The sequence below is a fragment of the Diadema antillarum genome, unplaced genomic scaffold (genome assembly GCF_040938485.1).
Source record: "Diadema antillarum isolate AM-2024a unplaced genomic scaffold, OU_Dant_1.0 seq00000619_RagTag, whole genome shotgun sequence".
Lineage (NCBI taxonomy): Eukaryota > Metazoa > Echinodermata > Echinoidea > Diadematoida > Diadematidae > Diadema > Diadema antillarum.
Window position 1 is genome coordinate 248,925 of NW_027271542.1, and position 24,602 is coordinate 273,526.

General features: G+C 38.6%; 1 protein-coding gene across 1 annotated transcript in view; it reads right to left on the reverse strand.

The window, feature by feature from the left end:
* Positions 1 to 10,076: 10,076 nt before the first annotated feature.
* Positions 10,077 to 24,602, reverse strand: part of LOC139736022 (uncharacterized) — a 127,989-nt gene continuing 113,463 nt past the window's right edge. Inside the window, exons 5-15 of the mRNA XM_071646769.1 lie at positions 20,448 to 20,567; positions 17,882 to 18,016; positions 17,191 to 17,322; positions 16,449 to 16,616; positions 15,687 to 16,205; positions 15,040 to 15,171; positions 14,288 to 14,410; positions 13,393 to 13,572; positions 12,613 to 12,799; positions 11,564 to 11,808; positions 10,077 to 10,829 (exon numbers count right to left, since the gene is read on the reverse strand). Coding sequence (XP_071502870.1) covers positions 10,513 to 10,829; positions 11,564 to 11,808; positions 12,613 to 12,799; positions 13,393 to 13,572; positions 14,288 to 14,410; positions 15,040 to 15,171; positions 15,687 to 16,205; positions 16,449 to 16,616; positions 17,191 to 17,322; positions 17,882 to 18,016; positions 20,448 to 20,567 — 2,258 coding nt within the window. The 3' untranslated portion in view covers positions 10,077 to 10,512. The remainder of the gene's footprint in view (positions 10,830 to 11,563; positions 11,809 to 12,612; positions 12,800 to 13,392; positions 13,573 to 14,287; positions 14,411 to 15,039; positions 15,172 to 15,686; positions 16,206 to 16,448; positions 16,617 to 17,190; positions 17,323 to 17,881; positions 18,017 to 20,447; positions 20,568 to 24,602) is intronic.

Genomic DNA, 24,602 nt, shown 5'->3' on the forward strand with positions numbered 1-24,602 from the left:
GTCTAACTTACATTATGTATGTATTGTGTCGATTATTTTCGGAGCCACCCCAGCATAAAGAAATTTTTCCAAGTCAATTTCAGTGTTATCCGTGTCCTGCGAATTGTATACGCACAATGAAGATGTTATTTCACCAATAAATTCTGGAAGAGAGAGTTAAACTAGCAGCGTATTTTTACAGCCTATTCATGTTGCTGGTAAAGATAAGGGGGTGTCAATTGCTCGAACAGTAAAACTTCAAACATGCTGAACACCGTCTGACTGGACGAGTATTATGTGTCTATGCACCAACAGAGGGCGCTTTACGACCAATTCGAAAAACCATAGTGCAGCATTTGTGATTTTATTTCTTCAAATTAGCAACGTATTTTGAAGTCACACCGGGGGAAATATCGCAAAGAAAAAGAACGAAAGTCGTTTTACGTTTAAAAAATGCCATCAACATGTATAATTTCAGTAACATTAATGGCATTTACGATGCCATTTTCAACTTTGTTGGTGATAAAAAAAAAATATTAATAATATAGCCTCTGTCAATATTATTTTCTCCCTGTCAAACGGGTAAAATTCAACATTATTATTTCGATTTAATTTCCAAGGCTAAAAAATGATGTTTTATTATAATTTGATTAATAAATGATAATCAGTATACATATATTAACCATTAATAAGATTGTACTCCCTTCAAAATATTGATACCTGAGGTCATTCCCAGAGCACCAACGAAGGTGGCGCTGTGACAAAGTGGATAAGACTCCCGACTCCCTATTGGACACGAGTTCGATTTCCGCCCAGTGCTTACGTGTTTGGACAAGTCCAGTTTACCCACTATGTCCCTCTTGACCCAGGTGTATAAGTGGGTACCTGGCAACGCTGGTAATAATAATGGCAGGGCCCTCTGGTAGAGCAGTGGCAACATTGAAGAGGCTACCTTGGATAAAGAAGACATTATTATTATATCATTATTATAAAGTGATCCCGGTTTATACAACAGTATTTAATTTCATTGTGTGTCCCATCGGTGCAGAATTGTCACGAGGTCGATCTCGACAGAAGGCCATGCTTGCTGCCCATGTAAACTTTCAAGAAAGTTTTCATTAATTAATCTTTGTTGGTTTTTAGACGTTTCAAAGATGGAATTATAAAGTTATGGGTAATCAAAAGATGTCGGAATCACTTTCTATTTCTGTTGTACTTACCAAAATATTTCTGGCCATGTAATAATGTGTAAATATTTCTCGGTGTCATGAAAAGCAGTATGCTTTATGCTAGCTTGAATGGAAATCTTTTTAGCTAAGCGTGTAGTGGTCGCTGTGCGCTTTGAAACGTCGAAGAATTAAGCAGCAAAGTTCAGTAAGTTTACATTGGAGATGGATTATTCCTCGTTGGCCCCTATATAGTATCTTCATGTCGGTGATCTGAATGTTAGTCGTACGCATTTTGTTGACTACGCGATCAATGCAAACAGAATTCGTTATTAGCGATGTTATCGGCATAATAACACCATCGACAGAAAAGATCTAGAAAAGAGGTAGACAAAACTTGCTGTGTAGAGCATTTTGATTTTCTGAAGCCTCTCTAAGTGATTACCTCTAATCTGGCATGATTTCCTCGAGCGATATAATTTTTTAATGATTTTTACATGATTTCAACGCCGCCGTATACATTTTTGAAAGAAATCCAAACCGAAATATTCTATGGATTAAGTGAAAACAGCGGTGCCAATAGAACACATATCAGTAAAAGTTTGAGGAGAATCGGACAATCGATTCAAAAGTTATGAATTATTTAAGTTTCGATGCCATTATCCCTGGATAAGAAGACCACTACAATTCATTACGTCATGCATGGAGAACAATATACAAGAAATATAAAGAGAATCCCCGTTTTTTCATAAAAAGTACATAATTATTCTATCAACTTGTTACTGTCATGATTATGTTACGTGTAATACAGACCCTGGGTAATATCATTCCCCTGCTTTCCGCAAGAGGTTGCAAGTGCTCTGTCATTATGCTAGAACAGTTGAAATATATTGAATTTTCTTTATATCTTTTATTGTTGTCAATACATTACATCACTGTATTACCGTAATTTCCTTATCCAGCGATGGCGACACTGAGAGTTTGCAGCACAAACTCTTAAGCTCGATTGCGCAGCTTTGCTCAAACTTTTACTGATGTGCTCTATTGATATTGCTGCTTTCACTCAATCCGAATTCAGCTGGGTTTGGGTTTCCTTCAAGGAAATGGAAATCGGAAACGAGTTGAGATAATGAAATCGCTGCTACTGTTCACTTTCTAGGTTTTTGTTGCTGCAGCAGCAATAAGACTGTTCATTATTGTTTCCTATTCTTTTAGCAATGATTTGATTTAAACACGCTCAAGAACCGAAATAAGTGGACCGATAATCTGCAATTCAAGCATTCGGTTGATTTATCACTACAGATGATGTTAACAGATCTTTGACAGTAACAACTGACAACCAGAAATCATGAGAATGGGACTCCATTCGTTGAAATAAATATTCAATTTTTGAGCAATCCGTCGCCTAAGCTGACTTTGTTGTTGTATTGGCGTGTTTTTACAGTGATATCATTGTGGATTTGAGGTAATTTGCAAACGTGTGTGTGTGTGGTGTTTTGTTTTGTTTTGTTTTGTTGTTGTTGTTGTTGTTTTTTGTTGTTGTTGTTTGTTTGTTTGTTTGTTTGTTTGTTTGTTTTTTTGGTACGCAAATGTGAGGGGGTTACAGTTCGTATTCCGAAGGTGCGTTATTCCGAAGGGCCATTACAGATGTATTTCGATGTTTCGTTATTCGGAAGGTCCGAAAATGCAACAAAGTCGCTATTCCGAAGGTTCATTAATCCAAAAATGAAACAAGGTCGTCATTGTTATGCCGTGGTGTGTTATCCGAAAAAAAAGAAAGAAAGGAAGACAGAAAGAAAAGTTCCGTAATTCCGAAGGTTCGTTAATATGAAAAGTGAAATAAAGTTTGTTATACCGAGGGTTCGTTAATACGCGCCTTCTCTTCATTTTGGGATTAACGAACCTTCGGAATAAAAAACCCTGTTCCCTCTTCTGATTAGCGAACCTTTGGAATAGCAAACCGTATTTCATTTTCAGATTAAAGGTCGTATTTACCTTTGGGAGCAGTGATTTTAAAAAAATGTGCAAGATATCACTTTTGATGCATATTATTATTTTGTGTAGGTCAGTTGTATCACAAAACATCCTTCCACATAATTTTTTGCAATAAAGCCTAAAATATAGGGAGATACATTGTATCACCATTTTTCTCATTAGACCATAACTGTTGATGGTTTAGTCTGGCAACATTTTTATTATAACTATTTTTCACATTTTGTATATTTAACAATACAATGTACTTGACATCAATTATACTGATTCAAATAATTTTACATTGGTTGTTTCTATCCCTAACTCACATTTTAGAACTTGCTGGGTTGTTGTTTCATCTGCAAATGGTAACCATGCCTTTAACGAACCTTCCGAATAAAGCCACAATATTCGGATTAACGAACCTTATTCATTTCTGATTAACAAACATCGAAGTACAGGGATTTTGTGTGTGTGTGTGTGTGTGTGTGTGTGTGTGTGTGTGTGTGTGTGTGTGTATGTGTGTGTGTGTGTGTGTGTGTGTGCGTGTGTGTGTGTGTGTGTGTGTGTGTGTGTGTGTGTTTCTGGGAATAACGAACCTTCGGAATAGCGGACATCACCCATGAGAGAGTACTCTGGACCTTTTTAATAATTTATTATGCTTGTCTATTTAAGGTGTTACCAACTGCAATCCAATGAGGAATTTGATCCTTACCTGCGCTGTACTCCCTCATTTTGTCAGCAGCTAGCGGGCTCCTCCTCCCCCCCCCCCCCCCCCCAATCTGAGTAGGTATACATCACCATGGACGGTACATGTATTCTATAATGGCGGTCGTGCTAATTGATATACGTGGCGTTACCGTTGCAGATTATACTCGTCGCCAGCCATTTACTCACACGTAGCACTCTGTTAGTGTCCACAGATCAATCACATAGCACGTAATGATGACATCACGGAGGAATAAAAATATCATAAACATAAATGAGAGCAGAGTTTAAGACAAACTCCTATTACGGGAGAAATGAATATACATGTACATGCATTACTATTAAGTCTGACTGTGTACAGCAAGTGTCTGTTATTCGTATGTCAACCGTACATGATCGATGTGTGAATATGTGATCGATGTCACTATGCTATGAAAGCAAAGGAAATGTTCAGATTCTGTAACTTTCTCCTATTTTGAGGAAAAAAGTATGTTCATTTGATTTCACTCTTTGCATGACTACATTATTGGACCCCATGGAAGAACAGAATCATTATAATAATGAATCTAAAATGGGCAATCCATTCAGTTATAATCCTTCTTTGATTCATGTATAATGCATGTATTGTTTGTGTATTTTCTTATATGAAATGGAGAATAAACAAACAAACAAACATGAAATCCAACTTTAAAATGGAGTGTCAAATTCTAGGGGTCTCTTTTTTACTTCAGATCCAGATTGGTCTCATCTGGGGATGACATCTTGTTATCGGGATAGAGTCTGCCTAATTTCGATTCAAAACTTCGACGATCATGGAACAGGTTTATTTCAGACGTTCCTTTTTCAAGGTGACCCAGGGGTTAATCGTCACTTATTCCAATGCTACCTGTTTTTCTAGCAAACATTATTTTAAGATTGGGTACAGCTACCAGCTCATGCGTACCATCTCAATGTTTCGTTTGCCTTTAGAGAGGAGAAATTCCTGGAATTTACCTTATTCTGCCCAGAATGGTTTGCTCGCTTTCCTGTCGCTATCGTACATAATGACGACAATGTGACCCCACATCACAAAACCGCCAAAAGTCGCCAAGCACGGATTTTTCGTTAACGCTGGGTAAAGGGATGGTATAGTAATGGTTTAGGTGAAGTTCAGCTTTTAACTCTTTGCGAGATACTTACAAAACCACTTTAGAAAAAGTGAATTGTAAAGCATACAATTCTAAAAGGTAGTCTGAGTTTATGTGATAAAAATGTGTTTTGAAATGGCTGCGATAGCCAAAATAGAATAAAAGTCAACAAAGTGCTCCTAATAGAAGGAGAGTCCTATACCTTTGATTGAGATTACTTTGTTTTGGATATCTCAGCCCTTTCATAACCAATTTTCATCAAATAATCGTTGAATTCATTTTAGAATGATATGCTCTTTCATATTCCATGAGAAGGTTCTCGTCTTCTAAAAACAAACAAACAAACAAAAAACCTGTCTTTTCAGCCCTTTGTGGTTCATGTATAATCTTTCGGTTGAAGGACCTTCCAGAGTCCCTTAATCATTAATTGCTGAATTATATCTGATTCTGAAATTGGCAACACATAGAAGAATAAAGTTCCTCTTTCTCGTTCAGGTGAACAGATTTTTAAAAAAAATCTTATTCAGATAATAATTATAGTGAATCCAACCAGTTCCATCTAATCCATTTCATAATTTTATGCGATGAAATTAAGATGACAAGATCAGCAGCTCTATGCTCCCAGGACTCGATTACTTAGATGCCCAAGGGTCGTTGGAAAAAAAGTGCAAAAAAAATACCTGTATTTTAGTCTGTTCGGCTCCTCCCTCCCTTTGTGCGATGGCGCCATTCTTATTTAACGGCTGATACGTTTTAAACGCGTTTTTAATTCCTCTTTGAAATATTGTTTACCTCAGATAAGTAGACAATCCTATAAGAGCATTACGAGTTATCACTCCCTAGCTCATTTCCTAAACTGTGTGAGAATTACAATGCTTATTTCCTAAACTATGTGGCAATTACAATTGCATTGTATTCCCGTCTATGCGTGTGCTCGAGCGGGACTGGTGGACGCACGAAGGAGCGCAAGTAATTAAAAATTCAAAGGGAATTGGAAACAGAAATGATGAACGAAAATAGACTATGGTCAATGAGCCATCAGATCTCGGACCATTCTGCCTGTCAGCGTTATTTCTCTTGAAAGTAACTGCACTAGAATGTCGATGTTTTTTCCTTTACTTTCATGACTCTTGCTTTCATTTTCAATGGAATTAGAAAGAGGGCGCCAAAGCATAATACAAGTACCGGCATACCTCGGATTCCTGTGCGAAGACCCGACGAATGCTTTGAATGAATGCCCAACAAAACCTACGTAGCTCTGTTTATTCTAGCTCACCGTCTATCCAATCATGGACCTACTACACATGGATGTTCATCGCTCATTAACTAAAGAACCATTTCCCTCAATGCGTTCTTATTTTGCTGAGGTGCCTTTTCAGACTCAACTGCCTTTGAATAAACACCGATGAAAGGGAGCAGTAAACCCGAAAACATGACAGTTTTCCTATCACAAAATTTAAAGTTACTGAAGTGGACACTGTCTTGTGGACAAACATGTAACAGGGCTTAATGATAGGACGCACATGTCATTTACGGTTATTGTCCATGTTTACTCTGGAACAATGTGCAAAAAATGGAGAAAATGATATTACAAATCACAACCAACCTGTCAAAATAATTACTTTCTCTTGTAAAGTATACGCGCATTTCGCAAATGAAGGTCTTTCTTTGATCCCATCATCACCGCCGCAACCTGATTATGTGCATCTAAACTACAGGCGCAGAAGATGGTAATTCTCTTAAATCAAGAAAAAGGCATGTGCAGTTGTAGTGTACATTGGGAAATTATCGTTTCTAGTCCAACTGTAGTCAGCTGGTAGTAGGTCCATGATCCAATATACCTCATGACACCCGACATCACTCCATGACATTTTATACACATCACCAAAGTCATGCTGTTACATTTGATTTGTAATGTTTGCCCAATCTACTGTCATGTTTTCGGGTTCACTGCTCCCTTTCATTGGTGTTTATACAAAGGCAGTTGAGTCTGAAAAGGCACCTCAGCAAAATAAGACCGCATTGAGGGAAATGGTTCTTTTGTCAGTGACTGCACGATTGTCATTATCCAAGCACCTGAATGTACTCATTTAGATATATGTGTGTATATTATTCATGTATTTTTTTTTGTATCTATATTTGAATCTTACTAAAAGCTGCCCTCGTGGCTATAAGAGTTGATACTTCTAGGATTTTTTTCTTTTCTCCGGGAGACAAAAATTAATCGTCAGCAAATCTTTTGGGTCACTAAAGCAGGAAGAAACGCAGCCGATGGATTCCTTTTAAACTGATAAAAGTGTCCATGCTGGAAGCAACTAGGAAATGTGGCACACTGATTAGAATGATTATCTTTGTCATTAGGAGTGATCCAATCGCTAATGAAATGTGTCATTTTGTAGGAGAAAAGTTCAAGCGTAAATGGCCACGCTGTGCTGCAAGCTATATATCGCTTCCTGACAAGGCATAACGCACACATTGATCAGTCAATAACAAATAGAAAACGTGATCTCTTTTTATATCGTAAACGTTATTTTATTTCCAAGGATTCGATAAAATATGAATGATATACTGCTTTCAAAAAAAAAGTCATTGGCACTGCTTTGTCATGAACAATATCCTAAAAATTCTTCAGCTTGACATATCTCGACAAACAAGAGTAGACAGGTTATATTTCAAGTTATTATAATCATTCACTTTATTCCGAATAGAAATCCTTTCGAAAAGAAAATTAAGTTTGTCATACACGCCCAAACATAAATAACTTGACACCCGTCGCCGTGAAAATTTGCTGAGGTACAAACATTTTATTTGTTGGTTAATATTTATGATATCACCACAGCTTTCAGATTCCGAACTCTCTTATTATTTGAAATGTCCGGTGTTAATTTCGCGAAAACCTGACGCCTACGACACACATGGTGAATAGTCGGCGATCAGACCAACACAGTTTGGGGAACTGGCTTTGTAATCTTAAATGCATTCAACAGATCAAAAATACAAACAAACAAGTTAATACACACCATCATGATAGCAACACTTTCAAGATACCCCTCCCTCACTGACATAATTATATAATTATACATATTTGTGTATAACATCATCGTTCTTCCGGGCACACGACGTTGATACTATAAACAAGATTTGAATTCAAAAACATTTAAATCCATAGGTATTAAATTTAGATATTTGAGATTATAGCTGCTGAGGAGAGGAAATAATAAAATGGATGTGATAATTTTGATATCTTCAAAAATAGTCCGTGTTTTGTAACGAAGTAACCAAAGCAGTATTCATGAAATTATTTCATTCTCACTATTAGGTAATAACCCCACTTTAAAAGTGAAAATCTGTTTTTGCAGATAAAATTTGCATATGATATATATATATATATATATATGTAATTATTCTTGAACTTCAAAGTTAGACTGGTGTTAGTAAACGTGTTTTTTTTATATTAAATATGCACAGTCATCGGATTCTTTTCTTTTTCTCCAATTTCTCGGCTTTTGATGTTTGCAACTTTATCATAGTAACGTAGTTGAGGGTCCCATTGATTATGAAAAACAGTGGAAAGATCTAAAATTGGGAACTTTTTATCATTTTCATTCGTATATATACTATATAAACTAGTTCATTGTTATTTTTTTTTTCTGCTTCGTAAAATGGTCTATAGGAAGAAAAACAAATTTGATTTGTGTTTGTGATAAGGTCCTCACGATTATTTAGCAAAAGTGTTTAAAAAGTAATAATTTTTAAGCGATCTTAAATATCTGATGCTCTAATTCCAACACTCCATAACTGTTGTTCCTAAATATAATTAATAAAGAACAACTGCTCGAAGTGTTGATGAGACATAACATGTATTCTAAAATTCAATATTTACAAAATAGATATAAATGAGTATTATATATGCTACAAGTCTCAAAAAATTCACAATCATTTAGCATTTTGCATTGCTAGATCATCCATTCAACTTCATAAATCATTTATTGTTCAATTTCCAAAATTTCAATGAGTTAGCGTGTAACATTTTGAAAGATGGACAATTCAATTCATTTATTCATTCATTATATAAAGATATAATAGTAATCCAGCATACATCTTTCTTTTTTTCACGCAATGTATCAAATCTTTAAAATGTTCACAAACATTACTCAATATTAAGGGCAAATTGTAAATGGCATTTCATGTAGGTTTGTACAGCACCATGATGAATAATTATAATAATATGCATGTAAAGTAACGATAACAACAACAACAAAAATCATCTCCTTTTTAAAAATCTTACTATACAGACTGAAGAGAGAAACAGAATATTGTGTTAACAGATTTATCACATCGAAAGCAGTCCATTTTCACCATAAGCTGCAGCTGTTTAGGAAAATAATGCACCCTGGCATCAAACAGAGGTGTCCACAGTGTTAACGTAGCGGAACTTGGTGCAACAATCTTAATTCTTCCCGTAGATGGCGCCATCACTATCCACACAATATTATGATAGAGGTACATGACTGTATCATCAATAATCATTTTTGTCAGTTGGCGAATTCCCATGCATAGCAGGTGTCAGCGTTCCTTCACGTTGTGTGGATATGAGATGCAATCACCCACAAATGGCACAGCTGTAGATTTGCGATTATGAAGAAGATAATTCAGGTACTAATAGAAACATAGAATTCACTTCGTTGCATAGTATATCATTTTTCGTCTTTAATCCGTGTGACACAAGATGTCATCTTCAGAAGTCCATGCGTAGTATTGCGCCCTCTTCGACGGGCTCTACATCTGCTCGTCCGGGACACGCTCCGTTGCGGAGACACCCATTGTGATCTCCCTCGTGGAGACAATATGAGCTCCCTTGTGGAGACATCATTATATATCTAATATTCTTGTTTAATATCTCTAAGATTTATTTGTTTTATATTCGTATTGTCTGGGGCAAATTATTGGATGTATGGGCCCCATTTTTTTTTTCTCTTTCTCTTCTTCCTTTAAAACAACAATACGCTCTGCCGGCTACACGAACACGAGTGAATCATTCAAGCGTCTCAACAATGTCTCGTCACGGTACGAGAAGATGATTTCTGACTTTCGATGATGCAACATTATGTTAGCCTTCCTGAGGATTATTACTTATACATGATTCTTGAAAGCAAAAATGACATCAGCTGAGGACACGCTTATGACAAGTGTTACATGATCTGATTATTAAAGAAGTCAGCCATGGTTTCATCAAACACTCGTCAGTGAGAAGGAAGAATTCGGACATTTGGCATCGCCGCGAGCACACTGACGTCTCTCGAAGCATCTTTGTGAAGCTCCCGACTGAGTTGAGTTTCAGATGATAAGCCGAGTGTTTCACAATTCAACAGGCTGTCCATGTTCATGGCTGTGAATAGAATGGTTCCGCCATTGTGAATGACGACATACTTAAGTCATTTCAGATTTTGATCGAGGCCCGTATAGTACAAGGTCCGTCAATGGTTTGCCAGCTGAGGCAAACGACGCGAAATAAATAAACACAACATGAAAAACACCAAACGTCTGCAATACTAGGAGGATCATACGGATGGGCGGGAATAATAAATACTGCTACTGCTGCTTCCTCGATTTCGAATAAACACACTGCTGGCGACCCCTCTTGAAGGGTCATAGTTCGTGCTAATAACCTCGTACGTGTATTCCGCAGTCGGTCGTCTGCAAACCGGCTTACTACCGCTCCATTTCCCACAGGGCAAGCACGCCCTCTTTTGTTCTCCGACCAATTTGTAGCCTTCGGTACACTGGAATGACACTGTTCCTCCTATGCGGTAATCTGAAGAATTCAGCTCGGCATGTTTGGGAATTTCCGGCGCGTCACAATGAGTGGTTCTCACGTCTGGATTACGAAGCAGTGTTGAATTAAAGATAGATAGATAGATAGATAGATAGATAGATAGATAGATAGATAGATGGACAGAAAGATAGAAAGAAAGATGGATGGGTAGAAAGATAGATAGATAGATAGATAGATAGATAGATAAAAAGATAGAGAGATAGGTAGATAGATGGATAGATAGACAGATATAAAGTTAGATATATAGGATCAAGAGAGAAAGAGAGAAAATATATTTAGTCGTTCACATCAAAATAAAAGGTGGCAACAAACATAACTCAATGCTTTTACAATTATTAATTCCTCCATTTTGCTGTCTCTAATTTATTTAAAGGTTCCAACAATTAATTTTACACTTTCAAGTGGCAAAGGGTCCGTATTATTCAAATAGATGGTGTGTGTGCGTGTGTGTGTGTGTGTGTGTGTGTGTGTGTGTGTGTGTGTGTGTGTTTGTGTGGTTTTCCCTCTCTATCAGACTATAATGGAAATACTCGCGGCTAATTCCACAGACTGCGTTGTGCAGCCACATTTACACATGAATAACGACGAAGACAATAGATTTATTTCAAAGGGGCAAATCTAAAGTTCACGCGTAATTTAAAAATAGCTAGATGAATATCGATGAGAGGTCTGAAGTAAATTCTCTATACGAAGGGGCCTACTCTGACGAAAGAATATTTTGATATCTATGGTAATTAGTTGGTGAGATTAGAAAGCTACATGTTGAAAGAACTTACCCTTAACCACGATGACCACCTCTTCACACGGTACCGTCTCACCGGGGTCGCTTGGTCGTACGATTTGCGTGTCGTAGCCGGCGGGGCAGTAAGACGGTCCGCCGGGCACGCCCTGCCGGAATTTCGGCTTCTTCGAACAGGGTGACGAAATGCGAACCTGGCCCTGCAGCTTAAATTGGACACACGTGCTGCCGGTTTCACCCGTGGTGCTTGTCGACGAATACGAGAAGTCGATGCCGTTCACCCTATCGAGGAAAGCAAAATTGTTGTTCGTTATGCTTAACTGGTGCACACATTATCCATTTTATTTCTTACTGGTTTTCACAACTTCCATCTGCCAAATAAGATCAAAGTTATTCTGCATCTATTCGTCTATTGGGAAAATTAGGGCTGAATATAAGGATAACAACATGCGTTTTCATGTCCAGGAAGGTCTCACAGTGCAGTTGGGCATTTGCCATGATTTTATCAGGAAGGTGGAACTGAAGAGAGATTTTATCATACACAGAAGTGACACACTTCGTGTGAATGACCACTAGATGGCGCAATTCTGTTTTTCTTTGAAACGCAACATGTACATGATGTGTACCATAATTTCCGCGGGGCTCTCTGCAGCTCGATCTGTCCCACACCTTTTACTGCTATAGTAATACATTAAAATATTCAGAAGTTGAACAACTACTTTTAACGGTTAGGGAAAGATTATTATAGAATAGAATATATCACAACAAAATTAAGCCTTAACTACCTTATTTTCTTTCTCTGTCTTTTTTTGACTGGGAGAATAATCCTGTTTTGATTTATATTTCAGTGATCTCAGAGCACAGGAGACGAGGGTCTGGGTGTGACAATGAATGATTCGGTTAGAAAATGTCCACGGTAGTGGACAAAAGGTAGACAGCCAAATATTACAAAATTTGGTTTTATTCCATCGTGATACAAAATTTGGTTTTATTTCATCGTGATACAAAATACATCCAAAAGTTTCAGAATATACCCGGCGACCTGACGCTTGGAAGATTTATCAAGGGAAAAGGGGGTATACTCACTCTACGGGGACGTAGCTAGCTACCCGATTGCACTTCTTATCGTAGCACGTTCGTACGATGACGCACGAGGTCTCCGGCCACGGCTTCATGGCACTCCACCAGGTAAAATGGCGGGCCTGGAAACTCCACACGTAATCACCAGTCCGAGTCTTCTTCACTCTGCCCACACCGTTCTGTTTCCACACCCCTTTTCACATCCAATGAGACGCAAAATCAATGCAAATTATCTTTACAATGTGATCAGGGCTCGCTGTTATATAACATTTACGCACACTCTCATACTACAGTCAGTCAGTTGCGCACAAAATCGAGGGAGGTTTCTTTTCACCCGGTTTTACAGCCATCTCAAGTACACAGTTTAAAATACACATTTGTACAAAACCTACATCTCTGAAGAGGTATTGTTACATAGCACAAAAAAAGAAGGAATTATTCATGTCTTCCATGATGGAATATGTTATCATCTTACTGAACTACGATTCAATTCAAGCCCAGCTTTTAACTTGCTAATGGCTTTTCCCGTAATTTGTAACAGTTTGTGTTACTTTGTTAATCTAGGTATGAAAGAGCCCATCGTGAAATGGGACTTTCTTGTGATAGTTTATTAACATATCACACATCGTCTAGCACTGTTCACCAGTGGTTCATAGCATGGATTGTACTTATCAATTGCTGTTCAAAGCACATTATAGACTGCTATCCGTAAGCTAGCTTGCTTATGGTAGCTAAACACGTCATATTGTTGACGATATGTATGAGGGATAGAGTATAATTACGCACCAGTTTCTCTATCGAAGTACCAAGCACCGAGTCGACTACCATGGCGAACTCCGGGAGGTCTCCTGTTGAGAGGGAACTCGGCCTCGAATGGGAGCATGACGTCGACGAGGTCGTGGTTTTCAGTATCGACCACGGTTACTTCTGCCATCGAGAACGCTTCGAGACCTGTTAGCTTTACCTCTGAAGTCGGAAAGAAAACATGAATTAGTAATGATCTCACCGACGTGCCATATGCGACTAAACAATAAATTGTATTTTTTGACCAACAGCGTTCGGCCCGATTGACTTATTCGTTATAACTCACAGTTCACAACTCTAGCAAATACTCGTACTCATGCTTCATAGTTTATATTTATATTATGAGCGTCTTCATTTCCCGCACGAAAGTCTAGAAATACGAAACAGTAGAATACAAATAACAACTTAACGCTATCGACACTCTGAAGGATGGCATTTTGGTTAAAGTTCGTTATTCCGAAGGTTCGTTAATCTAAAAATGGGGGGGGGGGGGGGTTGTTATTCCGAAGGTTCGTTAATCCGAAAACGAAATAAGGTTCCTATTTTCGAAGGTTCGCAAGTATGCACCTTCTTCTCATTTTCGGATTGAAGAACCGTATTTTATTTTTGGATCGAGAACCTTCAAAATAACGAATATCATTTTAATGCAGCAGTCAACAGCGTTCTGCAATTAGTCACTATACCATCATCTGACAGTGAGACAATAATCTTCATTTTTTTTAATCCCCAAATTTACTATTATGAGGATTTTGTAATGAGTTATCGAGTCTTTGTACTACGTCTTTTTTTTTTGCTTCTAATCTAATGATACGTTTGAATTGCCGAAGTCGGACTTCAGTGTTCATGTTACTATGATTACCACGGTTACCATGGTTACCTGAATTAGGGCCTTCCACTGCTCCGATGAGTTCTGGTACTTTGCGTAGTTCTACCGGGTTACTCGTATTGACCCCGGTGAACTTAACCTCGAACATACTTTCTTCTGGTAGGTCCAACCCACCTGTAAGGAGCCAGATGGTGAAGGATAGTGCAAGTGATAACTTTTATTTTCCTTGATAGCGATCTTTAGATCTGGGACGCGAACACTAAGGCGACGCTAATTAGGCCAAAAATGGTGTTCTGTACATGCTGTTTCCATTGTCCAACCCGGGAGCCTGCGTCGTCGAAGGGTTCGCGTCGCGGATCTTAAGCTAGCTGATATCATTTTTGCTACCTTTAGCAAATAAGGTTCGTGTGTATAATAGAGAACTTTCATGGTTGTACGTGGTAGTGAAAAAAAGAATATCAATGAACGATGTAACAACATTAAACCGTACTATCGGATTGATTGATTGAGTGTAATTTCATGAAAAGTAGCTATTAGAGAAGATACTACTGATGACCGTTAAGTGCTTATGTTTTATCTGCACAATGAACGGTCAGTGTTGATCGACATGTACCTGAACCCGCATAAATGATATTCAACAAACGAGTTTTTCTACGTCTTCATTTCAATAGTGCTCTGTTTCAGCCACACGTATAAGATACAGGAGAAAATGTGTTTGTGACGAAAAAACTTCAGAGAGACGTAGATATTTACGCTTAAAATGGTGTAAATTGAAAGCCATTAATTTTTGTAAGAAGTCCTACCCGCAGGGATCTCGACGCTGTAGGGAAGGCTGCGTTCACCGGGCCAAAACTCGACCAGCCGATCCATACCAGACATCCAGGGAAATTCTTTTCTCAACGGGTGCTTGTTAACAGTAATCGGCAGGACATTTTCTGTAAAGTGATCATGAAAATGGGATATCATCATAACTAACGACTTCATTCATAATTATTGAGTTCAATATTCGTTAAAAACATTTCCTCTATCTTAATAAGGATTGTCAGTTTGGTTTACTTTGCTTCAGTATTGCCGTGTTTAGACGTTTAGTAATTAAAAAAAACATGAACGCATGCGCAAGCTTTGTGTGAAGAGTACTTTGAACCAGACATTTTATGACGGAATTTGACGAAACGGTCAGAAAACAAGAGAGAAATATTTCATACCATCCATTGATTAATTCACAATGTGTATGTGTCAACAATTAGCATGATTAAACAGGGAAAGCCATTCAAAACCATTTGTCAACCGCATAATTTAGTGGTAGAACATATGAAATCATGAATCTGATCCTATTCTTTCAAAAGTTGACCACATTGGATATTTACAGCGATCTGATGGTCATTTCGTCGTCATTGCGTATGCAATCGGGTCTCAAGGAAGGGCAATGTTGGCCACGTTCAAATCTTACTTTCTCCTGGCTGGAATCTGTACGAGGACGATGTCTCCAGGTATCCCTTCTTACTGGCCACCACGATCACGGGCTCCTCCTCGGGGATGTTCAGCCAGACCTGACCGTCCGACGTCGTCGTCGAGTTCATCTCCATGACCGGCCAGTCTGCGACGGTTGGTCTGATGACCCGTACTTGGACATCGGGCAGCAGGGCCTGCTGAGCCGAGCCATCGAGGGTTAACACCGTCAGACCAGTTGGAACGGGAGTGGTTGGAGGTGTGGTGGGAATGGTAGTGGTCGGTACTGGCGTTGTGGTAGTTTCCGGTGTTGTGGTTGGCTCGGGTGTTGTGGTCGGTTCAGGTGTTGTTGTTGGCTCCGGCGTTGTTGTTGATTCTATTGTTGTTGTAGCCTCTTCCGTTGTTGTTGGGGCAGGAGTGGTGGTTGTCTGTGGCGTAGTTGTAGGTGCTGCGGTTGTGGTTGTGGCGACTGTTGTTGTCGTCTCTACGGTAGTTGTTGGTGGCGGCGACGTTGGGTAAGCTGTAATATTGATTTGAGATAAAAAGCTATCTATTATGACAAAATATTGATTACTCCTGAAAGCAAACTCGTCGAAAGCAAAATATTTAGCCAGCTGCTTTCTATACTGGAGTATTCTACTCATTGTTTTAGACAATGTCTACATGAACCGAAAACTTACTCAGTCTTATCTTATAAAGGAAAACAACACAGAAATAGAGAAGACAAGCTTGTGAATGTTGTATTATGTCGTAGGAAACTCACGGGTGCATGTTCTTCCGTCACCGAAGTGATTCGGCGGGCAGGCCCCGCACTCATAGCGGTAGAGGACGCCACTTTGGGGAAAGATCATTGGCTGTGATCCGGGCAGGATGTTGAGGTCCGTGCACTCTACGCCTTCGAAACACGGACTATCATCACAGGTGTGCGGATCTGAAGAAATGAGCAAATCAGATAAGATCCTCCACATCCTTGTGTTTTCACACGAAAGACTTAAAAATGAAACTTTGTGAATAATCATAAAGTCAAATCAGACAATTACTGTGATGCCTAAATGTCTACCAAAGAATTTGTCTGCAAGCAAGTTTTGTTGAGATACCTGTAATTATACAAGAAAGAGTCACTCTTCATCATGACGTAACAGATGCACATTTTATTTTCTTAGAGCACTGCGTTGAACAATATTCTGTTTTGTTATATTATATTGTTACATGCCATATATGATTTGCCATAGTGGAGTTCATCGGCATATTACAGCAACCATAACAACATAGTGAAAGAAAACAAATGTCATATGTCTCAATTCAACCACTTTAATTTGTCATTTACATGTACAGAGGGCTACACTCAGTATCACGGGTGCAAAAAAAAAAATGCAGCTGTTTGTGCTTGCTCGGATCAAACATGACGAGAAGTATTCTCTATTTTTTGATAGGTATTGAGTAAGCTGCCACTGTAAGCGTATAATAAAAGAAAACAGAAACATGGATGACACTGATTATCTTACGTAGTCGAATACATTGATTGCCATCCCCGATGAATCCCATGTTACAGGTGCACTCGTAGTTTCCATTTCCAGTCAGCGAGCATGTGGCATGTCGGTGACAGTCGTGGTGGCCGCTACTGCACACGTCTTCGGCTGAGATTGATGAAGATCGGTCAATTAATGCAGACGTAGAAGGTGTGATCACATTTTCATTTATTCGATGCTGTATTCTTATGGTAGACGTATATTATATTCTAAGGATCTCATCAACTAATGATTACTAAAGAGATCACTTACGATCATGCGTCTAATATCTGTTTGCATTTTGTTGCTATTTTGTTGCTACCATGCATATTGTAGATACCAGTACAGGTATATTCTTTTAGGCAAAATGTTTGCAGTAGCTACATTGTAACCTGTGTCGGTCTTTTATTAGAATATTGGTTATCGTATAACTTTGTCTACATATTTTACATAATGGCAACAACATGACAGTAGGCCTTCCTTGACGATACTAAATATTTAATCAAATCGACATAAAAAAAAATCCAGTTACCTTTACATAACTAAATACGTTTATTCAATAAAAAATTAAGTGATTTTAAAAGATAATGTGAACAGTATAAGATGAGGTAATCAGTCACTTACAGCACCCTGCATCGGTTATTATGCATCGGTTATTACTCATAGTTTGGCTTTGAGGGATACTCACGAACACACGTCAGTTTGCCGTTCACATAGTTGAATCGGTAACCATGGTGACAGATACACATGAAATCGCCATACGTGTTCTTACATCGTCTGCCTCGTCCACATGATACCAAGCCTTCCTCGCATTCATTGATATCTGGAGGGAATATAAAATCGTGTACAGAGTAGGTCTAAAGTATCATTTTTAGCGGAAACTACAGTAGGCATCGATAACATACGCCTACTTCGTCATTGCCATCAGTATACATATTATACCCGGTAATTATTGTCATTATCCTCCTCCTCCTCTTCCTCCTCCTCCTCTTCCTCCTCCTCCTCCTCCTCCTCCTTCTCCTCCACCTCCTCCTCTCCCTCCTCCTCCTCCTCCACTTCCCCCTCCTCCTTCCTCCTTCCTCCTCCTCCTATCCACTCCTCCTCTTCCTAATCCTAAACCCTAATTCTCACCATCATCTGCACCTTTGGATGTCTCTATAACAGATATATGGCGCTATATACATATGCTGTGGATCATCATCATCACCATCATCATCATCATCATCATCATCATCATCATCATCATCAGTAATGTGTTAGAGAAATTGTTAAATCTCTCGGCAGCGCACATTCAGAAATGGTATGTGGCTGGGCTAGGTTTTTGTAATTTCGGCGATTTTTCTACCAATTCTGGCATAATTTTTCGTTTGTAAAAGCTTTAAGTTTGACTGACGTTTCCAGTGTCTGCACCTGTGCAACTGCGAAGAACAAAAGACGGGTCCAAAAAAAGTCTGGGCTGCGTAGAATGAGAGGTTGTACAAACAGACCAGAGCTTGGCATATAAATCACCGACTTTGGGAGGTCAACAGCTGGTTCAAGCATGGGAAGGGTCCATGGTTCAAGCATAGACCAAAAGTGAGATAAAACATGTCTCAGCACCATCGACAAAAAAATGTTCCGCGGAATAGATCGTTTGGCTGACATTTTCTTTTAAAGAAATATGCAGAGGGCAAAAAATGTTTGTTCCAGTTGTTTGTTGTTTTGGGGACGTTTGGAGTTCATCGATGTTTTCTTCCCTTCCAAATCCAAACTTTCTGACAAACAATGCACGTACTGTTCCATGTTGTCATGGAGCAAGAATTTGACACTAGAACATGACTTCGACGCTCAGAAGAAAAGGCAAGTGCGCCAACTATTAATCACAACATTAGGAGGGGGCTTACTATGGAAGAAAATGGATGGTCTATCCAAGGACGTTCTAGGCGAATTAATACCTCCTTGGTTTTTCTGTATGTGTCGCTCGGGAACAATATATATGTGATTGGAATGCAAAAGGAATCAGACATGGCCTTGTTTATCTTCACGCAGCTGAATTTTACCACTGTCATACTTCCAAAAAAGAAGACATTTCAAACACTGGAAAATATTGAAAACTTAAAAAAAAAACACGTTCTTATGACATTGAAGGTTTACATATTTTCTTCTCTCTCTCTCTCTCTCTCTCTCTCTCTCTCTCGACTATGAAAATAACTTTTTGATTGAAGAATGACATGGCCAACTGAAGTATTAGCAAACCATGGACATCAAAATAAACCGTATTAAGATATCTATAGCTTAGAATATCTTGCGTCAAAACAAAACGCTATCAATTCAAACGATATTTAACTGTAATCTACAGTGCGTATAAAAAAAAATTAATCCAACTTTGGAGGACTACTATTTCATAATTGTCAGTTATGGAGAGCACAATGTTAGTTGTATTAAGGAAAGGGGAACTCTTCCTCTTTCCATTGATACCTAATTATGTTGACAACGTCATGCATGACCGAGCACATGAGCTTTAAAGACAACAATGACAAATTGCACTTTTTCCAAGTTTGCGTGTTGTGAAGGAACAGTGCATATCTCACTGCATGTACGAGATTTGTCAATGAAAGTGAAATGTCTTGAATATGAAGAGATAAAAATAGATAATGGTTTAGCCTTTGTGGGAAGGACCAAGTTATTGACAATGTGGCCATGTTGAAGGTTATGAACCATAAATGATTAGAAGAAACCCTAAACACGAACCTGCAGTCGTGCAGACTGGCCTGATGATTTGACCATCTTCATTGTTGACGGATCTCGAGACATGCACTGTCCCTTCGCAATAATACCCAAACTTGGAAAAAGTGCAATTTGTCATTGTTGTCTTCAAGGTTCATGTGCTCAGTCATGCATGACATTTGTCAACATAATAAAAATAGGTATCAATGGAAAGAGGAAGAGTTCTCCTTTCCTCAAAACGAACATTGCACTCTCCATAGCCAACAATTATAAAATAGTATCCCTCCAATGTTGGATTACTTTTATTTTTAATACGCACTGTATATATCAACTTCATGTTAAAAATCCCTAAAATAGATGAGGGCATGTTATCGGCAATAACTCATGACATTCTAGAACCGGATTCGCCCTGTATTGAATCTACTGCAATGCTGGTATGCACAACATTTTGAATGCAATACGTCAAGGGTGTGACAAATAATGTAACTGCTAATCTCCCATCGATCTGTTCTCATCGTCATAGGACTAGGTTTTCGAGATGTACGTACCCTCGCAGTTGTAACCATCGGCAGCAACTCGCATCCCCGCTGGACACAGACACCGTGTGTGGTAGTAATTGTGTCTCTGGCAACCATATACACACCTACTCCTGCTGCAGCGATGATCGGCTGTGTAAATGGGGAAAGAGAAAATAATGATCTTGGTCAGAAATACCTTAGGAGAACCTGATGTGCTATGTGTCGTCCCTACGTGAAATTACACTAAGTCGGAAGTTAAAAGGGTTAAAGTGATCACGAATGCTTAAAAAATGTCTTTACATTTTTGTCTGTTCATGTTGCGTGTATAATTTGATCCATTGCCTGTTTATATTCACAATAGGCGTTTTCACATCAGCCCGATAAAAATCCAAGCTCGAGATATTTTTCGCGATTGCGAATTGGCGCGCTATTTCATTTCTTATTCACATCAGCCCGAAGAGAATTAGCCCGAATTTTTTTTCGAGCTAATTCGACAGCTGAGTATGTGCAAACAACATCAGTAATGTGTGTGCCCTCTGAAAAATTCCTCATGATTTGTGTGCAGTTTGCCTCGATCGATCGGGTCACACACGCTAGGCATGATGGGATGCATCGCGCTAATTTCTCGAGTCGTTTTCACATTATCAAATAGCGCGCTACTATCCCGCTATTTCAGAAATTTCCCGAGTTGGACTCGAGAAATTTTCTCGATCAGAGCGATACAATTAGCGCGTTAATTTGTGTTCACATTATCAAATAGCGCGCTATTTCGCTATCGGGATAATTTCCCAAGTCAGAAGATAGCGCGCTATTTCGTAACATCGGGCTGATGTGAAAACGCCTAGTGTGTATTCATGGCTGATAGTTTATTACGTGAGTACATCAATCAGAGATTAAGATATCATACCACCCAGCCTTTGGACATTAAGTTCATTACCACATCAATCACTGCAGAATAACTTGGAGCCTACCTTTGAGGTAGGCCCTGCCTGATGATGATAACAAGGTGAATATGAAGTACGACGAGATGTCATTTTGGATAAGATATTCAATTCTAGGTGTCAATTGTAAGTTCGGATACAGCAAGAACAGCGACAACTTTTGACGATACATTTCAGGACTGGTAAGCATTGTGTTGTCCAGTTTGATGACAACCAATTTCCCCCCATCGGACTATTTTCAGCTCCAGCACGCATGTCGTCTTCAGACAGTGTCTTGTTATTAGGTGATCCGAGTATCCTCTCGGATCACCTTCTGTATCTGTACGGATTCTTTGTTAGGTGATCCGAGTATCCTCTCGGATCACCTATTGTACACACTAAAAAATAGGAGAGCAAATATGTACCCCTAGAGGTACAGATGCTTGTCGCTATACAAGGAACCCTAGCGGTACTTATATGTACCCCATACAGGGGTACATATAAGTACCCCTGCCTTGGGTACTTATATGTACCTCTAGGGTACAGATTGTGTACCCCTGTATGGGGTACAGATGAGTACCCCTGCATAGGGTACAGATGAGTACCTCTAGGGTTCCTTGTATAGTGACAAGCATCTGTACCCTTACCGGTACATATTTGCACTCCTTTTTTCGTGTGTGTGTGACTGTCTAAGTAAACAATATGACACACACATAAACACGTACACAAACACGCACACAAACACGTACACAAACACGCTCACAAACACGCACACAAACACAGGCATGCAATCTATGAGAGTAAGTTTACAGCATACAACTGTATGTATAAGACATGCTAAGGTGTTTTTCCTTGATATATACAAATTATACGCTTTATTTCCTGGAAACTAATAACAAAGCAAAAGCATCCACGTGTTGATATTGCACTACAAACACAGAGGACTATACATACGAATAAGGTTGTTGCATGAAAAAATAATACATGTTCATGATGTAGTAGTGCACTGTACCAATATGTTGCCATTTTTGTAAATTTGTGAATCATTTTTGGTTTGCAAATTTGACAAGCAAAATTCTCACCAAGCGCTATACTGGGGTATAATATTTAGTGCATTTAAGAGGGTCTCAGTGTCAATTTACGAAAACAAAACCTTGTGACAATACCTGTGACCTTCTCATTCACAAAAATATATATGTACGCAAAGACGAACAGCTTATGCAGTACATGTACTCAGTAGTTGAGACTGTTTATCTTTGGCACAATGTACAACAGTGTAGGTGCCTACAGGAATACTACAATTGCAAAACCAAAAAAATATGTCATAATATACACTCAAATACTAAGATTACACAGCCATAAAATCCATACATGCTCAAAATTCACATTTTCATAATTTCTCATCAATCATAAAGTTGGCTTGAAGAACATCTTTCACTTGTCCACACATTGAACATCCTACACAATCATATCAAATGAAATATCACTTGATTTAATTTGTTTGTAAATCACTTCAGTTACTTAACTTATAGAAACAGCTGTTCATAATCTTCAAATCACAGGTAAATCTGTGACAGAAAAACACTGTAGCACTAATAGGTAAATATGGAACAAAATTTGGCATCAAAATGGCAAAATGAAATAAGTATATCAGAATTGCTCTGAATTAAGAAGGGTTTTGTTTTTGAATTTTGAAATGGCCTTTTTAATCCTTTACCTTTGAATTTCAAGAGATATGGAATAAAACTAGAAATGTTGCTATGGTAAGTGGTATGTATCCACCATAATGCATGCTTCTCCCACTAGGTCTATGTTACGTCTGGATGAGTGACAACAGTTTCACATAAGTGGCAAAATAGTAAAATGACAAATGTCACAAATGTCACAAATGTGTTGAGTGTTTACTTTCCTTGAACTAATTTTAATTGGATAATAGCTAAGAGAGAGTCTTATAGTCTAAGAAAGCAGGTATTTGGGGATTGAAGAAAGTTCTTTGCTTTCATAATGCACATGAACGGATTTTATGTCCCATGTGTATATCCACTTCTTCGTAGTAACAGATACCTACTGTCAATACACTGTAAATGTCTACCTTTGCTCATCAAAATTCCTCTTACTCTGTCACGAAGAAAACTACGTTCAACTTGATGCATTATAACAAAATGTACAGCGAGTTTTGATTCAACCAAAGTGATACCCCTTGCTCTTCACACAAGAAACACATTTGTATCTCTGAAAAAGTAAACAGATTATGCACCATTGAGAAATGGGTAGGCCATAGATATGAATTGGATGGTGGTAGTAGACATACTGCATATACATGTATTATTATCGCACTGTTTGCACCATCAATTATATTTCAAAGTACGATATTTCTTCCTATAGAACACAATTTCATACACTTGTGCATTTAGTGAAAGAGATTATTTTCATCATGTAAAAGCACACTGGTCATATCATAATGCATCAAATCCATGTAGTGAGTGCTTGTTTTGCACGCTGCATAAATACAGCTTTATATCCAACTGGAGAGAAGTCATGACCCCCCCCCCCCCCCCCCCCCACAAAAAAAAGGAAGATGTGTGAACCCACTGAAAAGTCCCGAGTATACTGAGGCAAATGTCTATGGGAAATGCGGGTTGTATCAAACTCAAAACGTCCTCAATAGGTTAACATGGTTTTCTCTATCAGTTCACCACTGAAGAGTAACTTTTGGACGAGGATCACATAAATTAGTTTTGACCATCAGGCTAAATCTAATGGCAATCTCCTTACAGTACTCCCATCTGTTGAGGTAATCTCACTATGCACAACACTGCCCACTGGCACTGGTAAAACAGTCCAGGACTCAATCACCGTTGGATCAGTAATTTTTCAGGAATGGACCAGTAAAAATGGACAAACTGGGTTACCTACTGGTCAAACAGATGGGTATGGCCAGTAAAAAAAAAAAAAAAAAAATGGGTTAGTGTGCAGCCATGTCATGCAAACCATCCAATTGTCTACTCATGTCTTGCACACCGCAGGTACTATGTATATCAATCTGTTCGAACATACATAACACACTGCTGAAATGTAATGAATGCTCTCAGGGATATGAATAACTTACAATGTACAGTAGCTGAATAGCGCTAGATCCACGCAAGGTCAACTAAAGCAAGGTTGGTTGCACTTCATATTCATTCTAAATAAGAAAATTATATACGGAGATCTAACTTCAATATAAGTAAAGAGAGGGCAGGTGTAGAACCCAAAGTAACCAAAT